General features: G+C 51.4%; 2 protein-coding genes across 3 annotated transcripts; one reads left to right on the top strand and one right to left on the bottom strand.

Annotated features, from left to right (window-relative positions):
* Positions 1 to 241: 241 nt before the first annotated feature.
* Positions 242 to 18,160, top strand: IL27RA (interleukin 27 receptor subunit alpha). 2 transcript variants are annotated; one of them, XM_087816754.1, is made up of 14 exons: positions 242 to 338; positions 771 to 888; positions 3,743 to 3,900; positions 3,987 to 4,144; positions 5,240 to 5,399; positions 5,499 to 5,572; positions 7,949 to 8,132; positions 8,238 to 8,426; positions 10,252 to 10,353; positions 10,424 to 10,582; positions 12,438 to 12,563; positions 12,964 to 13,057; positions 13,221 to 13,314; positions 17,948 to 18,160. In XM_087816754.1, exons 1-14 carry the CDS (start codon positions 242 to 244, stop codon positions 17,960 to 17,962), a joined length of 1,728 nt encoding a protein of 575 aa, XP_087672880.1. In that variant the 3' UTR covers positions 17,963 to 18,160. The 2 variants fall into 2 exon arrangements, with proteins under 2 accessions (XP_087672880.1, XP_087672879.1); XM_087816753.1 differs by lacking the exon at positions 17,948 to 18,160 and adding an exon at positions 13,438 to 14,143.
* On the bottom strand, positions 14,282 to 19,750 carry PALM3 (paralemmin 3). The gene is made up of 5 exons (XM_016222206.2): positions 19,665 to 19,750; positions 18,970 to 19,109; positions 18,755 to 18,839; positions 16,428 to 16,473; positions 14,282 to 16,313 (listed from the first exon to the last, which is right to left on the bottom strand). The coding sequence occupies exons 2-5, from the start codon at positions 19,080 to 19,082 to the stop codon at positions 14,518 to 14,520; spliced, it is 2,040 nt and encodes a 679-aa protein (XP_016077692.2). The 5' UTR covers positions 19,083 to 19,109; positions 19,665 to 19,750; the 3' UTR covers positions 14,282 to 14,517.
* Positions 19,751 to 22,182: the final 2,432 nt, after the last annotated feature.

The raw sequence follows: 22,182 nt of genomic DNA, 5'->3' as shown, positions 1-22,182 counted from the left end.
AGCTAGGTCCAGCCCTCGGCGCTCTCCCCCAGAGCCCCAGACCGCCTCCGTGCTCCCCCACCCCCACCCCTTTGGGACTTACAGTGGAGAGGAAGGGGCGGGCACCCAAAGGCAAGGTACGGAGGCGGTGGGAGGGGCGGCTGGGCTTCCGGCGCCGCCCAGGCCCCGGACCGAGAGCGAGGCCCCGGGGGCTGGTCTGCGGGGCCGGCCGCGCGGCCAGACCGGGGGCGCGGGGGGCGCCATGCGGGGGGCCTGGGCCGCGCCCTGCCGGCTGCTCCCGAGGCCGAGGCCCGCGCTGCTGCCTCTGCTGCTGCTGCTCCGCTGGACAAGTCCCCAGGGTGAGTCGTGGGGCGAGCTCGTGCTGGGCGCCTACCTCGTGCTCACCCTGAAAGCGCAAATCCTCCAGGGCGACCCCCAGTCCCCCGAATGAATGACAGAGGCCCGGGCAGCGCTCCGCTCCTTCCCGGGCTGGGACGCGGTGCGGGACGGAGTGGGGAGGGGGAGGCAGGTGGAAGTCAGGGCTCCGGGTGGGGATGGGGTGAGGGTGGGGGCTCTCGGGTGGCAACAGGATGTGGCTGGGAGAGGGAGGGGAGGAGCCATGCCCTAAGCCGGCTAGAGGTGCCCAGCGCCCCCTTCCTGCTGCTCGCTCCAGAGAGGGACCCTATCGCCCTCCATGATGATCAGAACTTGGGGGAAGGTCAGGCTGTGGGCAGTGCAGGAGGCTGGGGGAATTGACCCCCTTCCCTGGGACCCTGCCGCCCGCCCCCCAGGAAGCTCAGGGTCCCTGCAGTGCTACGGTGTTGGACCTTTAGGCGACTTGAACTGCTCATGGGAGCCTCTTGGGGACCTGGGAACACCCTCCATGCTGCACCTGCAGAGCCAGAAGTAGTGAGTACAATGGGGTGGCTTGGGGAAAGTGAGACTTTGGAGGGGTGGGGGCTCAGGTCCCCACCTTCTCCAGTTGAGAGGACCCACGAGTCCTGCCCACAAGTCCTCCCCAACTCGCAAGCCCTTCAATAATTCCAGGTTCCTTCATTTCCCTGCTGCATGACTCTGGACCAGTCACTTTCTCTCTCTGAGACTCAGATATCAAATGGTGATAATAAGTGAAACCTGCCTCCCAGGGCTGGTTCTGAGGACCCAATGAGTGAGGCACTTGGCAAAGAAAATGTTTAATAATTATATGCTGTTTTTTATTGCTGTGTGGCCTTAGGCAAGTAGCTTAACCACTCTGAGCATATGAAAAGATCATTCAGTCTGGTGCTGGAGGTGCAGCACTGAAAGAGGCAAACAGAAGGCCGGGCCCTTCTTGGGCCTGCAACTGCCCTTCCTTCATGATGAATCACACCTGGAAACAAAGTCATTTCAAATGTGCTAAGTTAACCAAGAGAAAAAGGGCATTGGGGGCTGGCTTTAAATATATATATATAGTATTGATTTTTAGAGAGAGAGGAAGGGAGAGGGGGAGAGAGAGAAACCTCAAGGTTAGAGCAGAACATCGAAGCCCAACCAACTGAGCCACACAGACCAGGCCTTTTTTTTTTTTTTTAGTGGTGGTAGATTGCACATATAAAATTTACTTTTTCCCCCCAAACATTTTAAAGTGTGCAAGTCAGTGTCATTAAGTACATTTCATTGGTAGGGGGTTGGGGATTCAGAGAAGGTCCTGCCCTTTTTTTAATGATGTGAAATTCACATAACATAAAATTTACTATTTTAAAGTGAACAATTCAGTGGCTTTGTTATGTTCACAATGTTGTGCAACCCCCATCTCTACCTAGTTCCAAACCATTTCCATCACCCCAAAAGGAAGTTCCATTTCCAATAGCAATTTGTCCCAATTCCTCCCTCCTCCCAGCTCCTGGCAACCACTAATCTGCTTTCTGTCTCTGTGGATTTGCCAGTTTTGGACATTTCATATCAATGGAATCACACACAATGTGTTTTTTGTGTCTGGCTTCTTTCTCTGAGCGTAATGTTTTCAGGGTTCATCCATATTGTAGCACATATCAGAACTTCATTCCTGTTTATGGCTCAGCCACATTGCATTGTATGGTGTGACCACATTTTGTTCATCCATCCCTCTGTTGATGGACATTTGGGTTGTTTCCACCTTTTGGAGACTGTGACTAGTGCTACTATGAGCATGTGTGTACAAGTTGTTGAGCACCTGTTTGCAATTCTCTTTAGTATATATATAAATATAGGAGTGGAATAGCTGGGTCATGTGGCAATTCTGTGTTTAGCTTTTTGTTGTTGTTAATCCTCAACTAAATATATTTTTTCCATTGATTTTTAGAGAGAAAAGAAGGGAGGGAGGGAGAGAGATAGAAACAGAAACATCGATGCGAGAGAGATGCCAATTGGTTGCCTCCTGCATGCACCCCAGCTGGGGCCAGGAATTGAACCTGCAACCCAGGCACGTACCCTTGACCTGGGATCAAACCAGGTCCGACCTGGTACCAGGGCCGACTCTCTAATCACTGAACCACACAGGCCCAGGCAGCTGCTACCTTTTACGTTCCCACCAGCAATGTATGAGGACTCCAGTTTTTGAGCCTTTGAAATCCAATCCTTGGGAACTTCCTCAGTTCCTCTGTCTGTCACCCACATCTGACCCATCAGCAAGCCTTGCTGACCCCACCTCCAGAATCTGACTTTCCCCACTTCCTCAGCACCCACCCTGGCTCAGCTCCCACCATTGCTGGCCTGGACTGTGTGGCTCAGTACCTAGGTACAAATCTCAGCTCCAGCACTCACCAGTTCTGTGACCTCCTCCCTGGGCTCTGGTTTCCACCCTCAACCCCACAGCCTCTTAAGGGCACCTGTGAACATCTGAGTCAGGGCATGTTCACCTCTGCTCACAGCCTTTCAGGGCTCTTACTTCACTCAGTGTAAAAGCTGGTCTTCCCTGTGGCCCACTAGGACCTGCACAATCTGCTTGTCACCTTCCTGCCCTCACCTCCTCCCACTGTCCCACTCACTCACTGCACTCCAGCCACACGGGCCTCCTTCCCCCTCTCCCTCAAACACACCAGGCAGTTGACTCCAGGGCCTTTGCACTGGCTGTTCTCTCTTCCTAAAATGTTTTCCCCCAGATCCTTCATGGCTCCACCCTCACGTCCTTCAAGCATTTATTCAAATGTCTCCTTGTCTGAGAGATCTTTCCTGACTACCCTCCCTACAATAGCTGTCAATCCTCACCCCATCACCACACTGCCTCGTCTTCACCCTGCCTGACTGTTCTTTATATGGCTTATACCACCATCAGTTATATATTTGTTTCTCATCTGCCTCCCCCCTGGAACACCAGCTCCAGAGAGCAGGCTCGTGCCTGCTTTGGTCATAGTCCTATTCTCAATTTCTACAACAGGGCCTGGGACAACATATATTTGCTGAGCGAATGGTTGCATAGACATGAATGTGCATATATAGAGCAGGTGCTCAATAAATACAATAACCGATATTCACGTAACATATGTTATGCACCCAATGGTGTTCTAAATGCATTCCATTTATTATCAGATTGGTTCCCCTCCTCTATTCAGCCCTTTCAGCAGGTGCTTTTATTGCCCTCATTTTGTAGATAAGGAAACTGAGGCACTGAGAAGTTAAGTTGCTTGTCAAGGTCACACAGCTCTAAAACAATAGAGCTGGGATTTGAACCCAGGCAGAGCAGTTATTATGGCTTGGGCCTGGCCCTATGTATCCGTCCCCCCAACTCCCCCATCTCTCCTCACAGTCATTCCAACAGAACCTGGACTGTCGCAGTGCCTACAGGGCAGAGCTGGGTGGCCATCCCACGGGAACAGTTCACGACATCTGATGAACTCCTTGTCTGGGGGGCAGAGGCGGGCCGGCCTCTGTGGCCCCCAGTCTTCGTGAACCTGGAAACACAAAGTAACAGGCAGTAGGGTGGGTTGCTATCTGGAGGGTGGGTGGTCCTGGAGACCCCAACTCAATGCACCCTGGTCTCCCCTCCTCAGTGAAGCCAGAAGCCCCCCAACTGGACCCTGACGTGGACTTTTCAGAGGATTACCCCATGGAGGCCACTGTCCAATGGTCCCCACCTGTGTGGCCACCCCATAAGGTCCTGGTCTGCCAGTTCCACTACCGAAGATGCCAGCAGATATCCTGGACCCTGGTGAGTATCAAAGGTGCTTTCCCCCCACCCCATCATCATTTGTGATGATTTGGGGCATCCAGATAGTATCCCCAAATCAGAGACTAAGCCCAGAGCCCATTTCTCACCTGCCCCTGGAATCTGTCTGCATCCTACACAAAGGACTTGTACATGTATATCCTTCAACTAAAGAATTACTCTCCACCTCCCCAAGTCTATAAATTCTATGCAGTCTCAATCCAAATTCCACTTGGAATTTCTGAGAAAAAATAAATTTTTTTCTTTCTTTTTTACAAAAATATGTTTTTATTGATTTCAGAGAGAGGAAGGGAGAGGGAGAGAGAGATAGAAACATCAATGATGAGAGAGAGTCATGCCCCTTACTGGGGATTGATCCCGCAACCCTCTCGTGTGCCCTGACCAAGAATCAAACTGTGACCTCCTGGTTCATAGGTTGATGCTCAACCACTGAGCCATGCCAGCTGGGCTCAGCCACAGCTTTTGATGTAAAACACAATAGAGAGCAGAGCTGTCACTGATTATTCATGCAATTCATAGCAATGCTGAGTTGCAGAATTTGGAATCTGACTGCCTGGGTACAAAGCTCAGCTGCAGCACTCACCAGCTCTGTGACCTTAAGCAAGTGACTTCCTCTCTCTGGACCTCAGTTTTCCTAAGTTGTAAAATGGGAATAATAACAGAATTTACCACCTACTGTCATACCTGGCACATAGGGCCCAATTTTTTTTTTTAAGAGTAGTTTATTGATTTTTAGAGATAGGGGAAAGGAGGGGAGAGAGAGAAAAAAAACTTGATGTGAGAGCATCATGTCAGTCAGTTGCTTCCTGCACGCCCCCTACGGGGAATAAAGCCCCTGCAACCCGGGCATGTGCCCTGACCAGGATTGAACCTGCAAGCTCTCGGTACAGGGGATGATGCTCATCCAACTGAACCACACCAATCAGGGCAGGGCCCAATTTTAAAGCTGAAATCCAATGTCTTGGGAACCCTCTCAGTCCCAGGTAAAGCAGGATAGTTGGCCACCCTGATGACATATAAGATCAATTACTATCAACTCAACCCTCAGCCTCATTGCTCTCTCCTATCTCTTCCCAGCTGGAACCAGAACTAAGGTCCATACCTCTGACCCCTGTTGAGATCCAGGACCTAGAGCTGGCCACTGGCTATGAGGTGTCTGGCCGCTGCCGAATGGAGAAAGAAGAGGATCTGTGGGGCGAGTGGAGCCCCATTCTGTCCTTCCAGACTCTGCCCTCTGGTAAGGATCTCCTGGCTTTCCCCTATACCTCTGTTTCCCCTTCTGGAAGTCTGTCCATTCATGCCTCTTTCATTTGTGCCCTTTCGTCATCCTTGTCAGCTCCAAAAGATGTTTGGATATCAGGGGACGTCTGTGGGACACAAGGTGGGCAGAAATCCCTGCTTCTGTGGAAGGTGAGTTGTGAGGACCAGTTATATTTCTCTGCATGTATCAGAAAACCCCCAAATAACAATGATGCAAACAAGACAGAGGGCCTGGCCAGTGTTGCTCAGTGGTTTAGCATCGAGCCATGAACCAAGAGGTTACTGGTTCAGTTCCCGGTCAGGGCACATGCCTGGGTTGCGGGCTCAGTCTCCAGTAGGGGGCGTGCAGGAGGCAGCCACCAATCGATGTTTCTGTCTCATTGATGTTTCTAACTCTTTATTCTTCTCCCTTACTCTCCCTAAAATTAATAAAAACTTTTTTTAAAAAAAAGCTTTATAGTTAAAAAACCAAAACAAACAAATAAACAAACAAACAAAAAGACAGAGGTTCCTGTACTGCCCTCTAGAGGTTGCTTCAAGGCTTAAAGGAGGCGAATGCTCAGAGAGGTCCTGGCACAGGGCTAGGGCATTATGAGATGACAGACACGGGTACAATAGTCCTCACTGATCCAAATCTGTTGAGTACCTACTATGTTCCAGGCATTACTAGGCCCTGGCTCACAGTAAGTATGGCAAGGAACAAAACAACAGGGCCCATATCTTCTTGAGCCACGTAATCTAATGTCATTCATTTTAACCATTACATAACACTTATAGAGCTCTTACTATGTGCCAGGCCCTAGCCCACACTCTTATTTATATTGACTAACCTTATAGATAAGAAAAATGAGACATGGAGATTGCCCTAAACCACACAACTAGTAAGTGGCAGAGCTGAGAGTACTGGCTTTCGAACAGAAATCTACAGCCTCAGTGTCCCTATTGTGTAACACATACTTTGTAATGCCCCTTTACTATACCGAAATAAAATACCCAGATAGTATAACCCATGTAAACACATGTTTTAAAAAATACATAATACAGTGTCCTCACTGTAATATTCAGTAGAAAATAATGGGGAGATAAGGTTCTATGTAATGGCAAAAAATTGAGTTCACCAGAATGATCTAAGAGTACTGAATCTAAATTTACTTAATCACATGACTTTAAAATACATAAAGCAAAAAAACAAAACTATAGGAGAAATGTATGAATTCGCAACCTTTGTGGGAGATTTTAATACACCACTCAATAATTTCATAACAAACAGAAGGAAAATAAGTCAAGATCTAGAATTTATGAACATGTGATTAACAAACAATCTAATGGACTCACATAAAAACTCAGGACATGTGTTCTTTCCATATACAAACAGGACATTTACCAAAATCAACCACATGCCATGCCATAGAGCCAATTCCCAGGGACTTCAGAGGGGTGAGGTGACGCAAGGCACATTAAAAGGTTCTCTGATCACCCTGGCCGGGTGGCTCAGTTGGGTGGAGCATCGTCCCGTACACCAAAAGGTTGTGGGTTCAATTCTCAGTCAGGGCACATACCTAGGTTTCGGGTTTGATCTCTGCGGTGAGTTGGGAGGCAACTGATCAATATTTCTCTCTCACACGTCTTTCTCTCTCTCTCCTACTCTCTCTGAAAAGCAATGGGAAAAAGTATCCTCGGGTTAGAATTAAAAACAAACAAACATATTCTCAGGTGACAATTAAAAAACAAAAATTCTCTCATCAAAACACAGATTGTGCTGGGAGTTGATAATAAAAACTGCCTACAAAGTCCCCATATGTCCTGAATATTTAAAAATTCCATGAATATTAAAACCAGACCCCCAAATGATTTTGTTTGGTTTAGGATCAATTAAAATTATTAGACAGGTTTTTCATTTACAAGAGTTTCCAGTAGCAATGGCATTCAAATCATAAGGGTCATGGATAGTTTTTTGTTTCTAGGACAGTGTGGCATCCCTGATTTTTGCCCCTCAATACCAATCATTGAGGTAACCAAAAATCCCCACACATTTCCCCAAATCCCCCTGGAGGGTACCATTCTCTTTACTATATATAATTAATCCTCTATGCAATAGTGGGAATTCTGAAATCCCTAAGAACTGCATAGGACCCAGACTAGGGTGAGGCGAGTAAGGCAGGGTTGTATATGTGCAGGATCAGATCCTATCTTTACTTAAAATGTTGATATTTTGTTACAGGATTTTTTATTACTTTTGATTGATTAAATTATAATTTATCTTGATTACTGGGTTTCTTGTATTCTCCCCCTTAAATTTTGCACCCAAGGTGGGTGCCTTACTCACCTCACCCTAGTCCTGGCCCTGGGACTGTATTCTAATCCCACCTCTGCTGTTAAGCCCCTCTGAGATTCAGTTTCCTCATCTGTAAAGTGGAGCCAACACAAATATTTCACTGACTGGTTTGTCAGGTGACCTCACTGAGACACACAGTAGGTGTCTGATAAAATGGGAGATATTAACCCGTTCTTCCCCTCCTCCCACAGGCCCTGGGGCACTGTGTGCAGGTGAGCTATAGAGTCTGGTTCCAGGTTAAAGGTCAGGAGCTGATCCCCCGGGAGACTCCCTGCTGTAGCTCCTCCATCCCAGCCCAGGCAGAGTGGGCTGCAGTGTCTGCTGTCAACGCCACAAGCTGGGAGCCTCTCACCAACCTTTCTCTCGTCTGCTTGGGTAAGAGGCTAAGAGGCTGTGGACTTCCTCCATTCAGTGCCCTGGAAGTGCCCAGGAGGGGGCCTCCTGAGTTGGCAGCTGAGACTTCTTCTCCCTCCCCTTTAGGTTCAGGCTCTGCCCCCCGAGGTGTGGTGGTTAGCAGCATTGCTGGGAGCACAGAGCTGCTGGTGACTTGGCAACAGGGGTCTGGGGAGCCGCAGGAGCATGTGGTGGACTGGGCTCGAGACGGGGAGCCCCTAGAGAACCTCAACTGGGTCCGGCTTCCCCCTGGGAACCTCAGTGCTCTGTTGCCAGGTGAGGTACACCTGGGCTCCCATTCCAGCTGCTGGGAAAGCAGACTGATGGGTGGGTATGCAGGAAAGAGTGTTATGCTTAAGTATCATTAATTCATTGGCCACCCACCGTGTGCCAGCTTCTGTTCTAGACACTGGCACACAGTGATGGCAGCTGACGTCTATTGGCATTTACCATAAGCATTAAATCATTCAAACTTCCTTATGAAATAGGCTTCTGCTATTGTCATGCTCATTTACAGATGACTAGAAAGGCCCAGGGTGGTTAAGCAACTTGATTGAGGCTTCACAGCAAGTAGGTGGTAGATCCAGGATTTAAATGACATAGTCAGGCTCCTGAATCCAAACCCTGAGCTATATCATTCCATTCTCCCTCTCAGCAACATTCTTGTGTGGGGGGCAGCTAATGAAACAGAAGCAAGTACCTATAAGGTAATGGGGGCAAAATAAATCAGTGTAAGGGGGAAGGGGGAGTTGCTGTTTTAGAAAGAAAGGTTAAGAAAGGCCTCTCTGAGAAAGTGGCATTTGAGCTAAGGCCTAAAGGAGGTGAGAAGGGAGCCACGAGGGTGTCTGAGGAAAAAGCAAGAAGGAATAGATACTGCAGGGGCCATGAGGCAGCGATGTATCTGATGTGTTAGAGTCAGTGAGGAGGCCAGTGTGGCAGGAGTGGAATGGGTGAGGGGAGAGTGGGAGGAGGTGAAGGCCGAGAGATAATGGGGCAGAGTGTGCAGGGCCTTATGGGCCACAGGGAGGACTTTGCCTTTTTTAGTCTGAGTGAGGTGGGATCCACAGAGGATTTTGAACAGAGGAGGGAGGTGCCCTGCCTCAGTGCTCACATGTGCCCCCTGGCTGATGTGGGAGGAGGAACAAACTGGGTTGATGGAGGTGGGGGTGTTGGAAGCTGAGAAAAGGAACTGTACTAGTCTAGGCCAGAGATGATGAGGGCTGGACCAGGTGGAGACTGAGGAGGGGAGAGAAGCGGGCAGGTTCTGGTTGGGGAAGTCTTGGATTAGAATTTTGGGGACCCATTTGACATGTCTGCATCTGAGAGGCTTATCCAAGTGGAGTTGTCTAGGAGACTGTCAAATGCAAGTCTTGGGCCCAGCAATGAGTTCTGAGCTGGGACCTGACATTGGGGAGGCCTTCCTTGAGGTTAAGAACTTGAGAGAGCATGAGAAGGTGTTGAGTGAGAAATGTAGGACAGAGTCCTGAGGTCCATAAATATATACGGGCAAATGAAGAAGAACCTCAGTTCTGGAAAATTCCCAGTCAGGGAAGGCCATGCAGCAGCAGTCGTTTTGAGGAGGGACCTTAGAAACCTCACTTACCTGTCATGGGTGCTGTCAGGGGCCCCATCCTAGCCCAGTGTTTGTCCATCTCTCAGCATTTCTTGGCCTGAGGCCTGTGTCTGGTCCCTGAAGCATTTTGCCTGCCTGGGTAGAAGGCTGGAAGCGCAGGGACTTAAGCCTGACCATTGACAAATAAGGGTTGGTGGGTAAAGACCCCAGCTCCTTCCTCAAACGGGATGGGTCTCGGGCGCGTGCCCTCTGCTGCCTCCCAGAGGTCACCAGCGGGAGTGAACCTCCGTCGCCCACATCGGAAACTTGTTTTCCACCTCGTAGTTTACAGGCTGCTTTTCCTTCCCTGTTTCGCTTCCCCACTGGCCCCCTGGTTTTCTGGGGTTACTTCCTAGGTAAATGACTTATACCCAGATCTTAACCTCAGCATGTCCTGGAGACCCAAGTGAAGGCTCCAGTTACGTAGGAAATGAGTGGGGGAGGAAGAGCCAATTGAAACTGGTCTTTGCTCCTACCCCCACCCCACAGGGAATTTTGAAGGAGGGGTCCCCTACCGAATCACAGTGACGGCCGTCTCTCCTGAGGGTTTGTACCCTGCCCCCTCAGTATGGAGGTTCAGAGAGGAACTAGGTAAGCGATGGGGCTGGAAGGTGAAGGGTCCTGGAGCCCTGACAGACCTTGACACTGGCTTTCTCTCCAGTACCTTTAGTGGGGCCAGCGCTTTGGCGACTCGAGGATGCTCCCCCAGGGACCCCTGTCATAGCGTGGGGAGAGGTCCCAAGACACCAACTTCGAGGCCACCTCACCCACTACACCTTGTGCACACAGAGTGGGACCAGGCCTTCTGTCTGTATGAATGGTGAGCTTTTCTGCCTCCTGCCCCCAGCTCCCAGCCCCCACAAGACCAGGCCATCAGTCTGCCTCACCCCTTGTCCTCAGATGGGCCCCTTTGGTTCCCTCTCAGCCCCTGGGAGAACACATGATGTCATCAGTTCCCTATTGGACAATAACCCTGGTGGTTCTCAATGTAATGGACTGTCATTTGGCCATTAAAAATAAAGACTCCAATCTATATTTATTGACATTGAAAGATGTCTGTCATATTTTATTAAGTGAAAAATATGAAAGGATTCCAAATGCTGGGATGGTTCCATTTTTTGAACACTAAACCCGGCATTGAGCAAAGCTAAAGCAGAAATACGAAAATAAATTTATACTTTTGGGTGTAGGCTACATTTTTACTCTGGGCACAAATTCCTTTTAAAAATACATTACCTTTTTTTTTCTAATTACAAAAACTATCTGTGCTTGTTACAAAAGCTGACACGTATCATCGAGAATATCAGCATTTTCATAATTTCACTGATACTTACAAGTTTCCAGGTTTTTTCATATGTATGTTGACATAGATAGGAGTTGGTTTTTTGAAGATTTTTAACTTGTTATTGTAGAAAATTTCAAACACATACAGAAGTAGGGAGACTATGACAAACCCTCGTGTGTCTACCATCCAGCTTCAGTAATTACCTACATTTTGCCAATCTTGTTTCAGTTTACTCCCCCACACTTTTCTCCCTAGAGTCTTTGGTACCATTTCACTCCTAAATACATCAGTACTTCACATTCGCCCCTAATTGATAAAGCCTACTTTTTAGCATAATTGCTTTGCCATGATTGTATCTAGCGAACATATATTATTATTAAATATATGTACATTTATATTGTCATTATTAGTAGTAAAAGAAGACCATATTATAGGCTATGGTTTGGCCCATGAGTCTTATGACTGATGTTTTGCAACTTTTTTTTTTTCATCTGGGACTTTGCTTGGACATCTTTCTTTGGCAATATATCCTGATTCCTGTTCACATTTCCTATAATCCTATAACAAATCAAAAAGCTACTTCCTCTTTTAGCTTAAAAACAAAAAAGAGCAATTCAGTAAAACAAATAAACAAAAATAGCTCTGAGAGGTGCAGATGTCTACCCTGGGTCTAAGGAGCCTCCCCCCACTGGGCTCTGTGCAGGTGAGGGATATGATACTCATTTATTCTTTTGTTTATTCAAACCTCTATTATTTTTTAGTGCTTTCCATGTGTCAGGCTGATCCAGGTGCTGGGAATATGGTCCTCATGGGGCTCTAACTTTCTAACAGAGGACACACAGGGATTGACAAAGTAAACAATATCTCACCAGTGTGTCAGATGGTGAGAAGTGCTGGGTAGAGTGTGAAGCAGGCAAGATGGGTTGCGAAGGAGGTGCAATTTTTTACTTTTTTTTAAAAATCCTCACCCAAGGATACTTTTTCCATTGCTTTTCAGAGAGAGTGGAAGGGAGAGAGGAGAGAGAGAGGGAGAGAGAAACATCGATGTGATGGAGACACATCAACTGCCTCCCACATGTACCCCGACCGGGGCCAGGGATTGAGCCTGCAAAAGAGGTGTATGCCCTTGGCTGGAATCGAACCCAGGACCCTTCAGTCCACAGGCCAATGGTCTAACCACTGAACAAAACCAGCTAGGGCAGGAGGTGCAATTTTATATGTGATGGGGTGAGGGAAGCCCTCCCTGAGGAGGCAACATTTGTGCAAAGACCTGAAGGAGGGAGCTGTGTGGATATCTGGGGGAGAATGTTGCAGACAGGGAGAAAGCACATACAAAGGTCCTGAGGTAGGACTTGACTGCTTCTCCAACTGTTCTGGGTTTGTCCTTCAGTGAGTGGCAGCACCCAGAAAATCACCCTGCCCAACCTTCCCTGGGGTCCCTGTGAGCTGTGGATGATGGCGTCCACCATCGCAGGACAGGGCCCACCTGGTCCCACCCTCCGGCTTCACCTACCAGGTAGGGGGTGGGGTGGCACTGCCATAGTAGGGGGCCTGCTACATTTGAAGGGGATATGGAATGATTCTCTGGGCTTCAATGACTAGGCAACCTTTTTACTTAGGGGGGTCATTATTGATGATGTATTTTGATTCTGCTAAATACTGCTGTGGGTTATCAGGCAATGTGTGTCTCTGACCATTTCACCCACCCTTAACCTTGACCTCTCACTGATTATTGCTCTGTTCACAAGCTTACTCCCACCCCAAGATTTTCCTCACCGGTTCCCCCTACTCATTTTCATAAGCTCCACCCATTTATCTGCATCCCTCACCCAAGCCTGGTACATCAGTGAGCTTTAATTGACCACCCCCCCCGCCCACTGCTGGTGCCTAACTGTTCTTCTACCCCTCTCCCCCAGATAACACCCTAAAGTTGAAAATTCTGCCAGGTTTCCTTCTCCTGTGGGGCTTGCTTCTGACAGGCTGTGGCATGAGCCTGGCCACCTCTGGAAGGTGAGGCAGTCAGACATGTGGGGCTCTGCCCAGTGGGAAGGGCAGCTGGGCAATAGCTGAACTTCTGGGGCAAGGGGCCACCCCAGGGCTCTTTGACATTCCTGGTCCCTGCAACCTGGGTTATTCCCTGGATTCCCTTCCTTGACTCTTACCTGCTTGCCAGGTGCCTCCACTTGCGGCACAAGATACTGCCCCGTTGGGTCTGGGAGAAGGTCCCTGATCCTGCCAACAGCAATTCCAGCCAGCCCCACATAGAGGTGAGCAAAAAAGACTGGCTTGTCAGGAACCTCCAGGGGGTTGGGGGATGCTGGGACAATGGGGAGTGGGTGGGAGCACTGAGGGAGAATGGGGGCCATAATCACAGCCTCCTCTCTTCCCAGGAGGTGCCCCAGGCCCAGCCCCCTGGGGACTTGCCCACCCTGGAAGTAGAGGAGATGGAGCCACTAGCAGTTATAGAGTCCCCCCAGGCCTACTCCCAGCTTGATTCTGGATATGAGAAACATTTTCTGCCCACACCTGAGGAGCTAGGCCTTCTGGGACCCCCATCCCCAGGCCCCAGGTTCTGGCCTGAACTGATCCCAGGCCAGGAGAGGGGTGCTCATTTGACAGCTGAAGACACTGAGGCTCAGAGAGACTGAGCTACTTGCCTGAGGATACCCAGCCAGGAAGAGCTCAGATTGAAAGACCCCTGCAGAGAAGGCCTGGACCTATAGGAAATGGATGGATGGATGAGGGAACAAAGGAAAATATATGAAGTCCAGAGTGGCAGCCACCTCCCCAAATATGTCCTGCTGCTGTAACAGAACTGTAACTGGGCACACTCCCAGCCTCCCTTGCAGCTAAATGTGGCCATGCATGGAGTTCTCACCAATGGAATGTGTGCCAAAGCTGGGACTGTATGGGGCTCCTCCATATTCTCTTCCCTTTTCCATGAGCTGGAAAAACATAAACATGCCCATAATTTAGCTTCAGCCAGACCTAAGGGGAGGGTGGGAACAAGAAATGGAAAGGAACCTGAGTTCCCAAGTGACTGCATGGATCAGAGCCACCCAGAGAAATAAATTCATGTTTTTATAGTTACTGTAGCTTGAGGTCTTTTGTTACAGCAGCTGCACCTATACATTCACTGATTCATAATCTTTTGATTCTAGCCAAGTGAAAACCTCAGTTTCCCACCAGGAGATGGTAAGGTTCTGTACAAAACACACACACATTCAAACTGTCTCAATGCTTTAACATTTTATTTTCAAGTATAAAGGCTTAGTCAGAGAAGGGAGCCAGGGTCACAGGCAGTGGACAAGGGGTCTGGAAGCCCAGGTGGAGGTGGACATGTGGGCCAGCAGGCTCCCAGATGCCATGGCCAGTCCCATATGCCCTGTCTGTGCCTGGGACCCTCTGCTGAATGCCAAGAGGCCGAGGTAGCTGTGAAAGGAGCGAGGCGTGGGGTGGAGGGCATGGACTCACATCACCGCACAACACTGGCACGTCTTTTGCTTAGGGCCACTTGCCTCTTCACCCTCAGGAGGAGCAGATGGCTCGGGCTGCTGGGCAGGTGCATAGGTGGGCACAGGGTGGGCACTGGGGTTAGCCCGGGGCCCCTCCACTGGAAGCAGTGGCTGGCACTCGGTGGGCTGCTCAGGAGCCGGGGTCTCTGCCAGGAGGGGTGTGGCATCACCTGAGGGGTCCTGGCTCTCAGCAGGGGTTTGGGTCTTTACTGCTTCCTCCTCCAGGGAGCCTTCCTGCTTCTCCTGGGGCTGCTGTGGTCCTTCCTCCTCCAGCCTTAGCTCTTCCTTGGCCTCCAGGGGAGCCCCTGCCTCGCTTACCTCCTCTCCCTGACATTCTTTTCCAACTGCTGACTTTCTCTGCTCTTCTGGACTCACATCTTCCTTGACCTCCTGGTTCTCCTCTGCCTCCAATGGCTCCGCACCTCCTGTTCTCCCTACTGTTAGTGGCCCCTCACCCTCCTTCCTCTCTGTCATCAGTGGCTCTTCAGTCACTTCTAGCTTGTCTTCATCTCCTTTCTTCTCTACAACCAGTGGTTCCTCAACCTCCTTCTCCTCCGCCCCGAGATTTTCCTCATCTCTTTCCTTCTCTGCCCTCAATGATCCCTCAACTGCCTTGCTGTCTACTCCCAATGGTTCCTCAACTTCCTTTTCTGCCTCCAACTTTTCCTCACTTCCACTCTGCTCTACTCCCAATGGCTCCTCACCTCCTTCCCTCTCTGCCCTCAAAGGTCCCTCAGTTTCCTTGCTTTCTGCTGACAGTCCTTCTTCACCCCCTTCCCTCTCGGTCTCCACCTTTCCCTCACCTTCTCTCCTCTCTGGCTTCAAGGGTTCCTCCCTTTCTTTCCTCTCTACTACCAGAGACATCTCCACTCCTCCCCACTCAGCCCCTGCCTTTTCCTCTGCCTTTTCTTCACTTCCTTTCTTCCATGTGCCCATGGATTCCTCTGCCTGTCTCCTCTCCACTTCCCAGGTTTCCTCCCCTCTCAACCTCTCCGCTCCCAGAGGATTCTCATCTCCTCCCTCCTTCCCCAGTGCCCTCGACCCTTCCAACCCCTCCACCAGCAGTTCCTCCCATTCCTCACTGAGGGTCACTCTCTCCACCCAAATGAAGGATCCCTCCTCTCCTCCAGAGCCCCCCTGCCTGAAGCCATCAGGGCTGCCCCTGGGGGCCCCTCCCCCTTCTCCAGAAGCTGCTCCCTCTAGTCCTTCCTGGAGCCTAGGTGAGCTGGTCTGCGCAGTCTGTGGGCCCCTGCCTGTCTCCCCCGCAGCCTCTGAGTCACTGCCCTCTGTGCCTCCCACCCCTTCCCACACCACCTCCACAACCCCCCTGTCCTCCTTCACCCAGGATGGGAGCTCTGGACGGTCGGCTTCCAGCCTGTCCCCGATGGCCTCCAGCACCATCTCCTCCACCTTAGCCTCCAGCTCTGGGCCTGTGGCCCCCCTGGCACAGTCCTCTGTAGCCCTCAGCCCCTCCCACACCACCTTCACCACACCCCCTCCTTTGGCCTCACCCACCCCCCAGTCGGATGCTGTCAGCCCCTGACTCTGCTCCTGCTCCTGCTCCTGCTCTGGAGGGGGGCTGGGCCTGGGGCAGGGGCCATTGGCTTCTGAGGAGGCCCCTGCTGCCCCAGGGACCGGCCTTGGGGCTGGCAGAACCCCAACAGCCTCATCTCTGGGCTCAGTCGGGGACTCCAGAGATGTGCCCACTGGTTCAGCTGGCAAGGAGGCTCTCTTGTTCAGATCAGTCTGGCCTGGGGAAGTCAGGGGAGGATAGGAGAGAGGGAAGGTGACAGGATGAGATTCAGGCCACCTAGATTCAGGCCCCTCCTCTTGGGACCCCCAGACCTAGGGGCACAAATACCTACCTGCAGTACCTGCCTCCACAGTGGGCTGAGAGAGTGGACGGTGACCCTGCAGGAATAACAGAGACAAGGTCAGGCCAGCCTGTCTTCACTTCTGGCCTCCTGTATGCCAGTACCCCTCCCCTGCTCAAACTCTCAGCGGCTCTTCATTACCTTCAGGACCAAACCCTCTACTGCACCTCAGCCTTCCTCGCCCATCTTATTGCCCTCTGCTCCAGTGCCTTGCACAAGTAGGTGCTTAATACTGTGTCGTGCAGCTAATATTCTGTATTGGGGACCTACTATATTGACAGCTACTGAGGTTACCATAAGGGACACTTAAGCCTTTTGCTATTAGACATACATTCCAAACTCGCTTGGAGGGCAGAGCACTGTCCTGGGAGACTGGAAGGCTAAGTCCTTCCCTGAATCTGCCCCTCACTTGCTATGTAACCTTGGAAGAGGCACTGTCCTCTCTGGCCTCTGTTTTCCCACCTATAAAACAAGGCACTTGAACCAAGGTGATGGGCACTTTGATGACCTCTCCTCTGGGGCACATGCGGGGGGGACGACAATCATCTTCCAGAGGCTTTGGCTGCTGATGGGGCTTTGCCCCAGGGCTAGTGACATATTTTTAGCTACCCACATGGCCCTGCCCCAGCATGCCTGTTCCTTCAACTGTGTGTCCCAGAGCAGCCTGGCTTGCCAGTGATGTCACTGTTGGGGACACAGTGACTTCAGGTGGGGAAAAAAATACATTCCAATGGGAGTAGGCAGGTCATAAATAAAAATATTTAAACATATAATGCCAGGGACTGAGAACTATGGCAGAAAAAAGAAAAGCAGGATGAGGGGTTAAGAAGTGCCTGGGAGGTAATGGGGTGCCTCCTTTAGGTATAAGATGCAGGAGGGCCTCTGGGAGGAGGTGACATTGAACAGAGACACGAAAGATGAGAAAAGCCAGCCTTGAGTCAAGAGGTGGGGAAGGGCAGTCCAGGCAGAGGGGACAGCAAATGCCAAGGCCCTGAGGTTGCAATAAGCTAGGCAAGTTCAAGGAACAGAAAAGGTGGTCAGTATGACTGGAATGGAGTGAAGAAGGAAGCCATAGGAACATGGGCTCAGGGAGCAGAACTAGGGACAGCCATGCAGTAAGCCTAGACCAAGCTCCATGGATCTCACAGTTCTCTGATCCTAATCTCCTCTTTCCAGCCTCCATACCTTTACAGAGGCTGTCCTCTGCCTGGAATCCCCTTTCCCCTCATGCTTGGCTCCCACCCAGATTCAGCACAGATATCGCTGCCTCCAGGAAGCCTTCCTCGAATCCTTAACCTCACTAAGGTGCTTCCCCTGAGCTCCCCCAAGCCCAGGGCTCTCCACTCACAGACTCTTTGTGCCCCATCTCCTCATCTGGACTGTGAGCTCCCTTGAGCCAGGCAGCATGCCTTGTGCATCTCTGGCAAGAAAGTTCTGGCTTATACAAAAAACCCAACAAGTGCTTCCCATGCTGATTAACAGGTCTCCTCTCCTTCTCTGTCCTGTGACAGGCTTCTGGGAGCTAAGGGAAGACATCGGGGAGAGGTGGAGACTGTGGAGAACCCACACCTCACTGTGGCCAGGAACAAATGTGGTGGGATCTTTGGATTTCGGGAACAACCCAGACAAGCCAGATTTTACTGTGAAGTATCCTGGTTTTCAAAATCCTGTGTGTGACATGTGGATTCTATCTTAATAAAGGCATTACCAAAATGAAAACAAACAAAAATCCCCAACCCTGTGTAGATGCCTCAGATCCCAAGAGCATCTCATGATGACCCATTCCCACCTTTGAGACTGAATTCCATGAGTACTCCTCACACTTTCTGTCCTTCCTCATACTAGCAACTATGTATCAAAACATTCCCTTATGCCTGTTCCTAGTGTTAAGCTACAATCTTGGGGACCCTCCCTCACACCTCTTCCACGTGTGTGCTGATATTCTCTCTCTCTTTTTTAAAAAAAATATATCTTTATTGATTTCAGAGAGAGGAAAGGAGAGGGAGAGAGATAGAAACATCAGTGATGAGAGAATCACTGATCAGCTGCAGCCCACAGCCCAGGCATGTGCCCTGACCAGGAATCGAACCCTGATCGCCTGGATCCTAGGTCGACGCCCAACTGCTGAGCCACGCCCGGCTGGGCTGATGTTCTCTTTTTAGAGACAGGCCAGCTGAGGCTTGGGTAAGGAAAGTGACTTGCCCAAGACTACAAAGCAAAGAAGTAGTAGAGGGCCAAGTATCTAAACTATACTTGCAAAGGTCCTGCTTGGGGTCCTGCGGCCACACCCCCCCTCCCTAACCATTGCGCCTCCTCACCTGTCTGCGCCAGGTAGGCCTGCCAGAGGGCTTGTGCTGGGCACCTGTGGACGCACTTTGCAACAGCTGCAGCTGAGATTGGAGTCTGGAAGAAAAGGGGTTGCTGGGAGCCAAGCCCCAGGCTCAATGGACACCCCCAGTCTCAATTTGCCACCTCCTGGGAGTAGACCCTTGGCCATGCTGGGGCCAAGGCAGCAGGCAGGGACCCCACTCACGTGAACAAGCTGTCTTCCAGGTTCCGGATGCGGGCCTGTGCCTGGCCCTCGGGGGACTGGGGGTCCTGCAAGGTGGCGTCCTCCGGTCCCTCAGGTCCCTCAGCCCCATCCATTAGCCACCGCTCCCGAAGAGACTTTCTCTGGTTATGGAAAGGGGCTCCAGCTGGCCATATGAACTTCCCTGCCCTATGCAGGGTCCCCTCCCCACCCCTCAGGCTGGGCAGATTTCTCATAGCCCCACAATGACCCAGGTGGGACGGCCATTTCTCCCTCAGACTGGGATACAGGCCCTCAGTGCTCCCTCAACACTGCTAGGTGGGACAGACAGACACCCCATTACCAGCCCATAACTTCTCCAGGCTGGAAGCAGCACCCATCACCATCCCCAACCCTTCCAGAATGGGACATACACTCCCAAAGGTGAAATCAATGTCTTTCTTGGCCTCTCCTTACCCCAAAGTTGGACAAACATCTTCACTGTCCCCATACTCTTCCCGAAGGTGGCACGAATGTCTCCATCACCATCACCCATTCTCACACACAGGGAAAAACAGTCGCCCTCAAAGCTGGAACCAGTGCCCCCAACTGCTCCCCCCAAATTAGACAGAGGCTCCGATGGTCCCGCGAACCGACTCTCACAGGCACCCCCCCACCTCCTGGCCGAGGCCGGGCAGGCGCCCCCACTCGCCACCAACCTTGAGGCGCTCCACGCGGAGCTTCTCCTCCTCCAGCTCCCCGCGCGCCGCGCGGATCTCTTCCTGCAGCCGCCGCTTCTCCTGCGCACAGAAGACAGCTGCCCGCCGGCCGGGGGGCCGCCGCGCCCCCGCCCTGCCTCCTCCGCGGGACTCGCGGGGCTGCGGGCGCCGGGGCGCTGGGGGGCTGCGGCGGCGCTGACTCAGCAGCGGTAGGGGCGGGGCGGCCGGGCGGGGCGGGGCCAGCCGCGCCCCGGACTCCGTGGGGGCCGGGCCCTCAAGGAATGGGGGGGAGGGGGTCTGTGAATGGGGGGCGGGGCAAACCTTGGGATGGAAATCTAGAGGGGAGACAGAGCTGTAGAGGTCCGAGATATGGGGTTAAGAAAGACGGGGTTCAGAGATAGGGGGTCCAGATAAGGGGATCAAAGGAAGAGGGCTAATGAGATGAGGGTCCGGAGGAGTGGTGACCGGACAGAGGAACCGGGGAGCGGAGGGGCCTGAGGATCTAGGTGGGGCGCCCAGGCAGGGCAGGAGCTGAGGGTGCTGCTCCCTCACTTCACAACGCTAGGCCAGCCCCTAGGGATGGGAGGGAGGTGCAGTCATAGGGGTTCGGCGAGACTGGGCTGTGGTGATGGAGTCCAGAGAGATGGAGGTGCAGAAGTGGGGGACAGAGAGATTGGATGCAGAGGTGAGGGACAGAGAGATGGGGGTTAGTGAGGTGGGATTCAGAACGATGGGGTACAAATATGGGGGCCAGAAGGTTGGGGTCCAAAGAAATGAACATTTATATATGAGGGTTCAGGGAGATGCAGATCTAGAGATGAGGGATGAGAGAGATGGGGGTTAGTGAGATGGAGGTCTCAGAGATGGGGGTTACTCGGGATGTTTGGGAGATTGGGGTTCTAGATGGAGCATCGGATGATGCAGATTCTGGAAGTGCAGGATCGCAGCCTCACCAATTTTGGGGTGGTGGTAACCAGACAGGGGAACTGAGGATTTAGGCAGGGCTGGAGCTGAGGGTGCTGCTCCCCGACTTCACAGCGCTAGGCCATCTCCCCCGGATGGGAGGGAGGCAAGCAAGAGGCCTAGGCTGGAGTTGCCCAGGGCGCTGGGCGGGGCGCACCCGGAGGGTGTCACTTACCGCGATGACCTCTAGTCGCTGCCGGTAGAGGGAGCTCTCGACCATGGGCCTGTGGGGAGAGGGCGGGGGCTTCGGAGGGGTCTCCCAGGGTCCCACCCTCAACAAGCTGTCTCCTTGAATGCCCCTCTCTAAGGCAAGGTCCCTGGGCTGCTTGGAAAGCAACTAGAGCGCAGCATTTCCTCTATTTCCCCTTTGGGAGGAGTTGGGGCAGAGGGTAGGAAGGGTCCTGTGAGGAAAAAGGAGCAGAGACCATGACAGGTTGAGCTAAAGCCCTTCCTAGGTCTGACATCACCTGAGTCTCAGTTTCCTCATCTATCAAATGGACCTGGATAGCTTGACCCTGACCTTGCAGAGAGATGCCCTAACAAGGAAATAGCCATGCTAGAAAAAACTTAGGACATAGTTCTCCAAAACTGGTAGCATAGTTTATTAATCATAATACCTTTAATAATTCCCATGATTGATAATGCTTATGATTAGTTATAAAAACCATTTCCAGTCCATCCTACAGAAACTCTCGAATTCCACCAGACCCCCAACATGCTGTATCTCCTTCCTATTCCACACCATCTCTGGACTTTGACTCCTACCCAGGATCTCTTAAGCTCTGGGGGGTGAGGGAGTCTGGGGAGAGCAGTGTCCATCTCACCACTGTGGACACTCACCATTGCCATGGTAACTCCAGAGCTGCCTTCTCTACCTGCCAGCCCCCACCCTCAGGGGGCAAGGGTCATCAAGTCATGCTGCCTAGCCCTGGACTCTGAGCTGAAAAGAGGGGAGGAGGATTTGCTATGTAAGGTTTAACCTGAGATACTCTCATCATTGTCCTCCTTGCAGAATCCCAGGATCCCACTTCACAGACTCCAGGGCTGCCCCTGGCCCCATCTGGGCTCACTCTGGAAACCAGAAACTGATTGTGGTGCTTAAGAGACAGTCATCACTGGATCAACCTATCATCAAGGACGTGCACTGAGTACCAACTATGTGCAGGTGCTTCACAGGCCAATATCTAGAAGAATATATCCACCTGCCTGTTGTCCTGGACACTTAGCCCAGGGCACACACAGGGCAAGCCCTCAAACATTTATTAATTTGAGCGCTAACACTACTGAGTGACTATTAACCTCATTGCCCAAACTCAAGCAGGGCCTCCCAGATCTTCTCTGGTCACACCATGCAGCTATAGTATCAGCACATATTTAGCATTTACTATATATAGTGCTCTAAGTGCTCTGTGGGGCTTCCAATAGGCTACCACAGCCACCTCCCCCTCCCCCTCCCTGCCCTGATCTTGAGACACTGTAGTGGACTCTTTGCTGAGTTGACATTCCAACTGAGAATAAAATCACCCAACCATTACCCAGTGCATACCATGTGCCA

The sequence above is a fragment of the Miniopterus natalensis genome, chromosome 4, assembly GCF_054644295.1.
Source record: "Miniopterus natalensis isolate mMinNat1 chromosome 4, mMinNat1.hap1, whole genome shotgun sequence".
NCBI lineage: Eukaryota > Metazoa > Chordata > Mammalia > Chiroptera > Miniopteridae > Miniopterus > Miniopterus natalensis.
This window is presented reverse-complemented; position numbering and strand designations above follow the sequence as displayed.

Excerpts from the sequence above, each read along its gene's own strand:
- IL27RA (XM_087816753.1), top strand. The coding sequence starts at position 242 with ATGCGGGGGGCCTGGGCCGCGCCCTGCCGGCTGCTCCCGAGGCCGAGG. Across the intron at positions 5,400-5,498 it reads CTTCCAGACTCTGCCCTCTG|CTCCAAAAGATGTTTGGATA; the intron begins GTAAGGATCTCC and ends CATCCTTGTCAG. Across the intron at positions 10,583-12,437 it reads GCCTTCTGTCTGTATGAATG|TGAGTGGCAGCACCCAGAAA; the intron begins GTGAGCTTTTCT and ends TTTGTCCTTCAG.
- PALM3 (XM_016222206.2), bottom strand. The coding sequence starts at position 19,082 with ATGGATGGGGCTGAGGGACCTGAGGGACCGGAGGACGCCACCTTGCAG. Across the intron at positions 18,840-18,969 it reads CTGGAAGACAGCTTGTTCAC|ACTCCAATCTCAGCTGCAGC; the intron begins GTGAGTGGGGTC and ends CTTTTCTTCCAG. Across the intron at positions 16,314-16,427 it reads TGTGGAGGCAGGTACTGCAG|GCCAGACTGATCTGAACAAG; the intron begins GTAGGTATTTGT and ends TGACTTCCCCAG.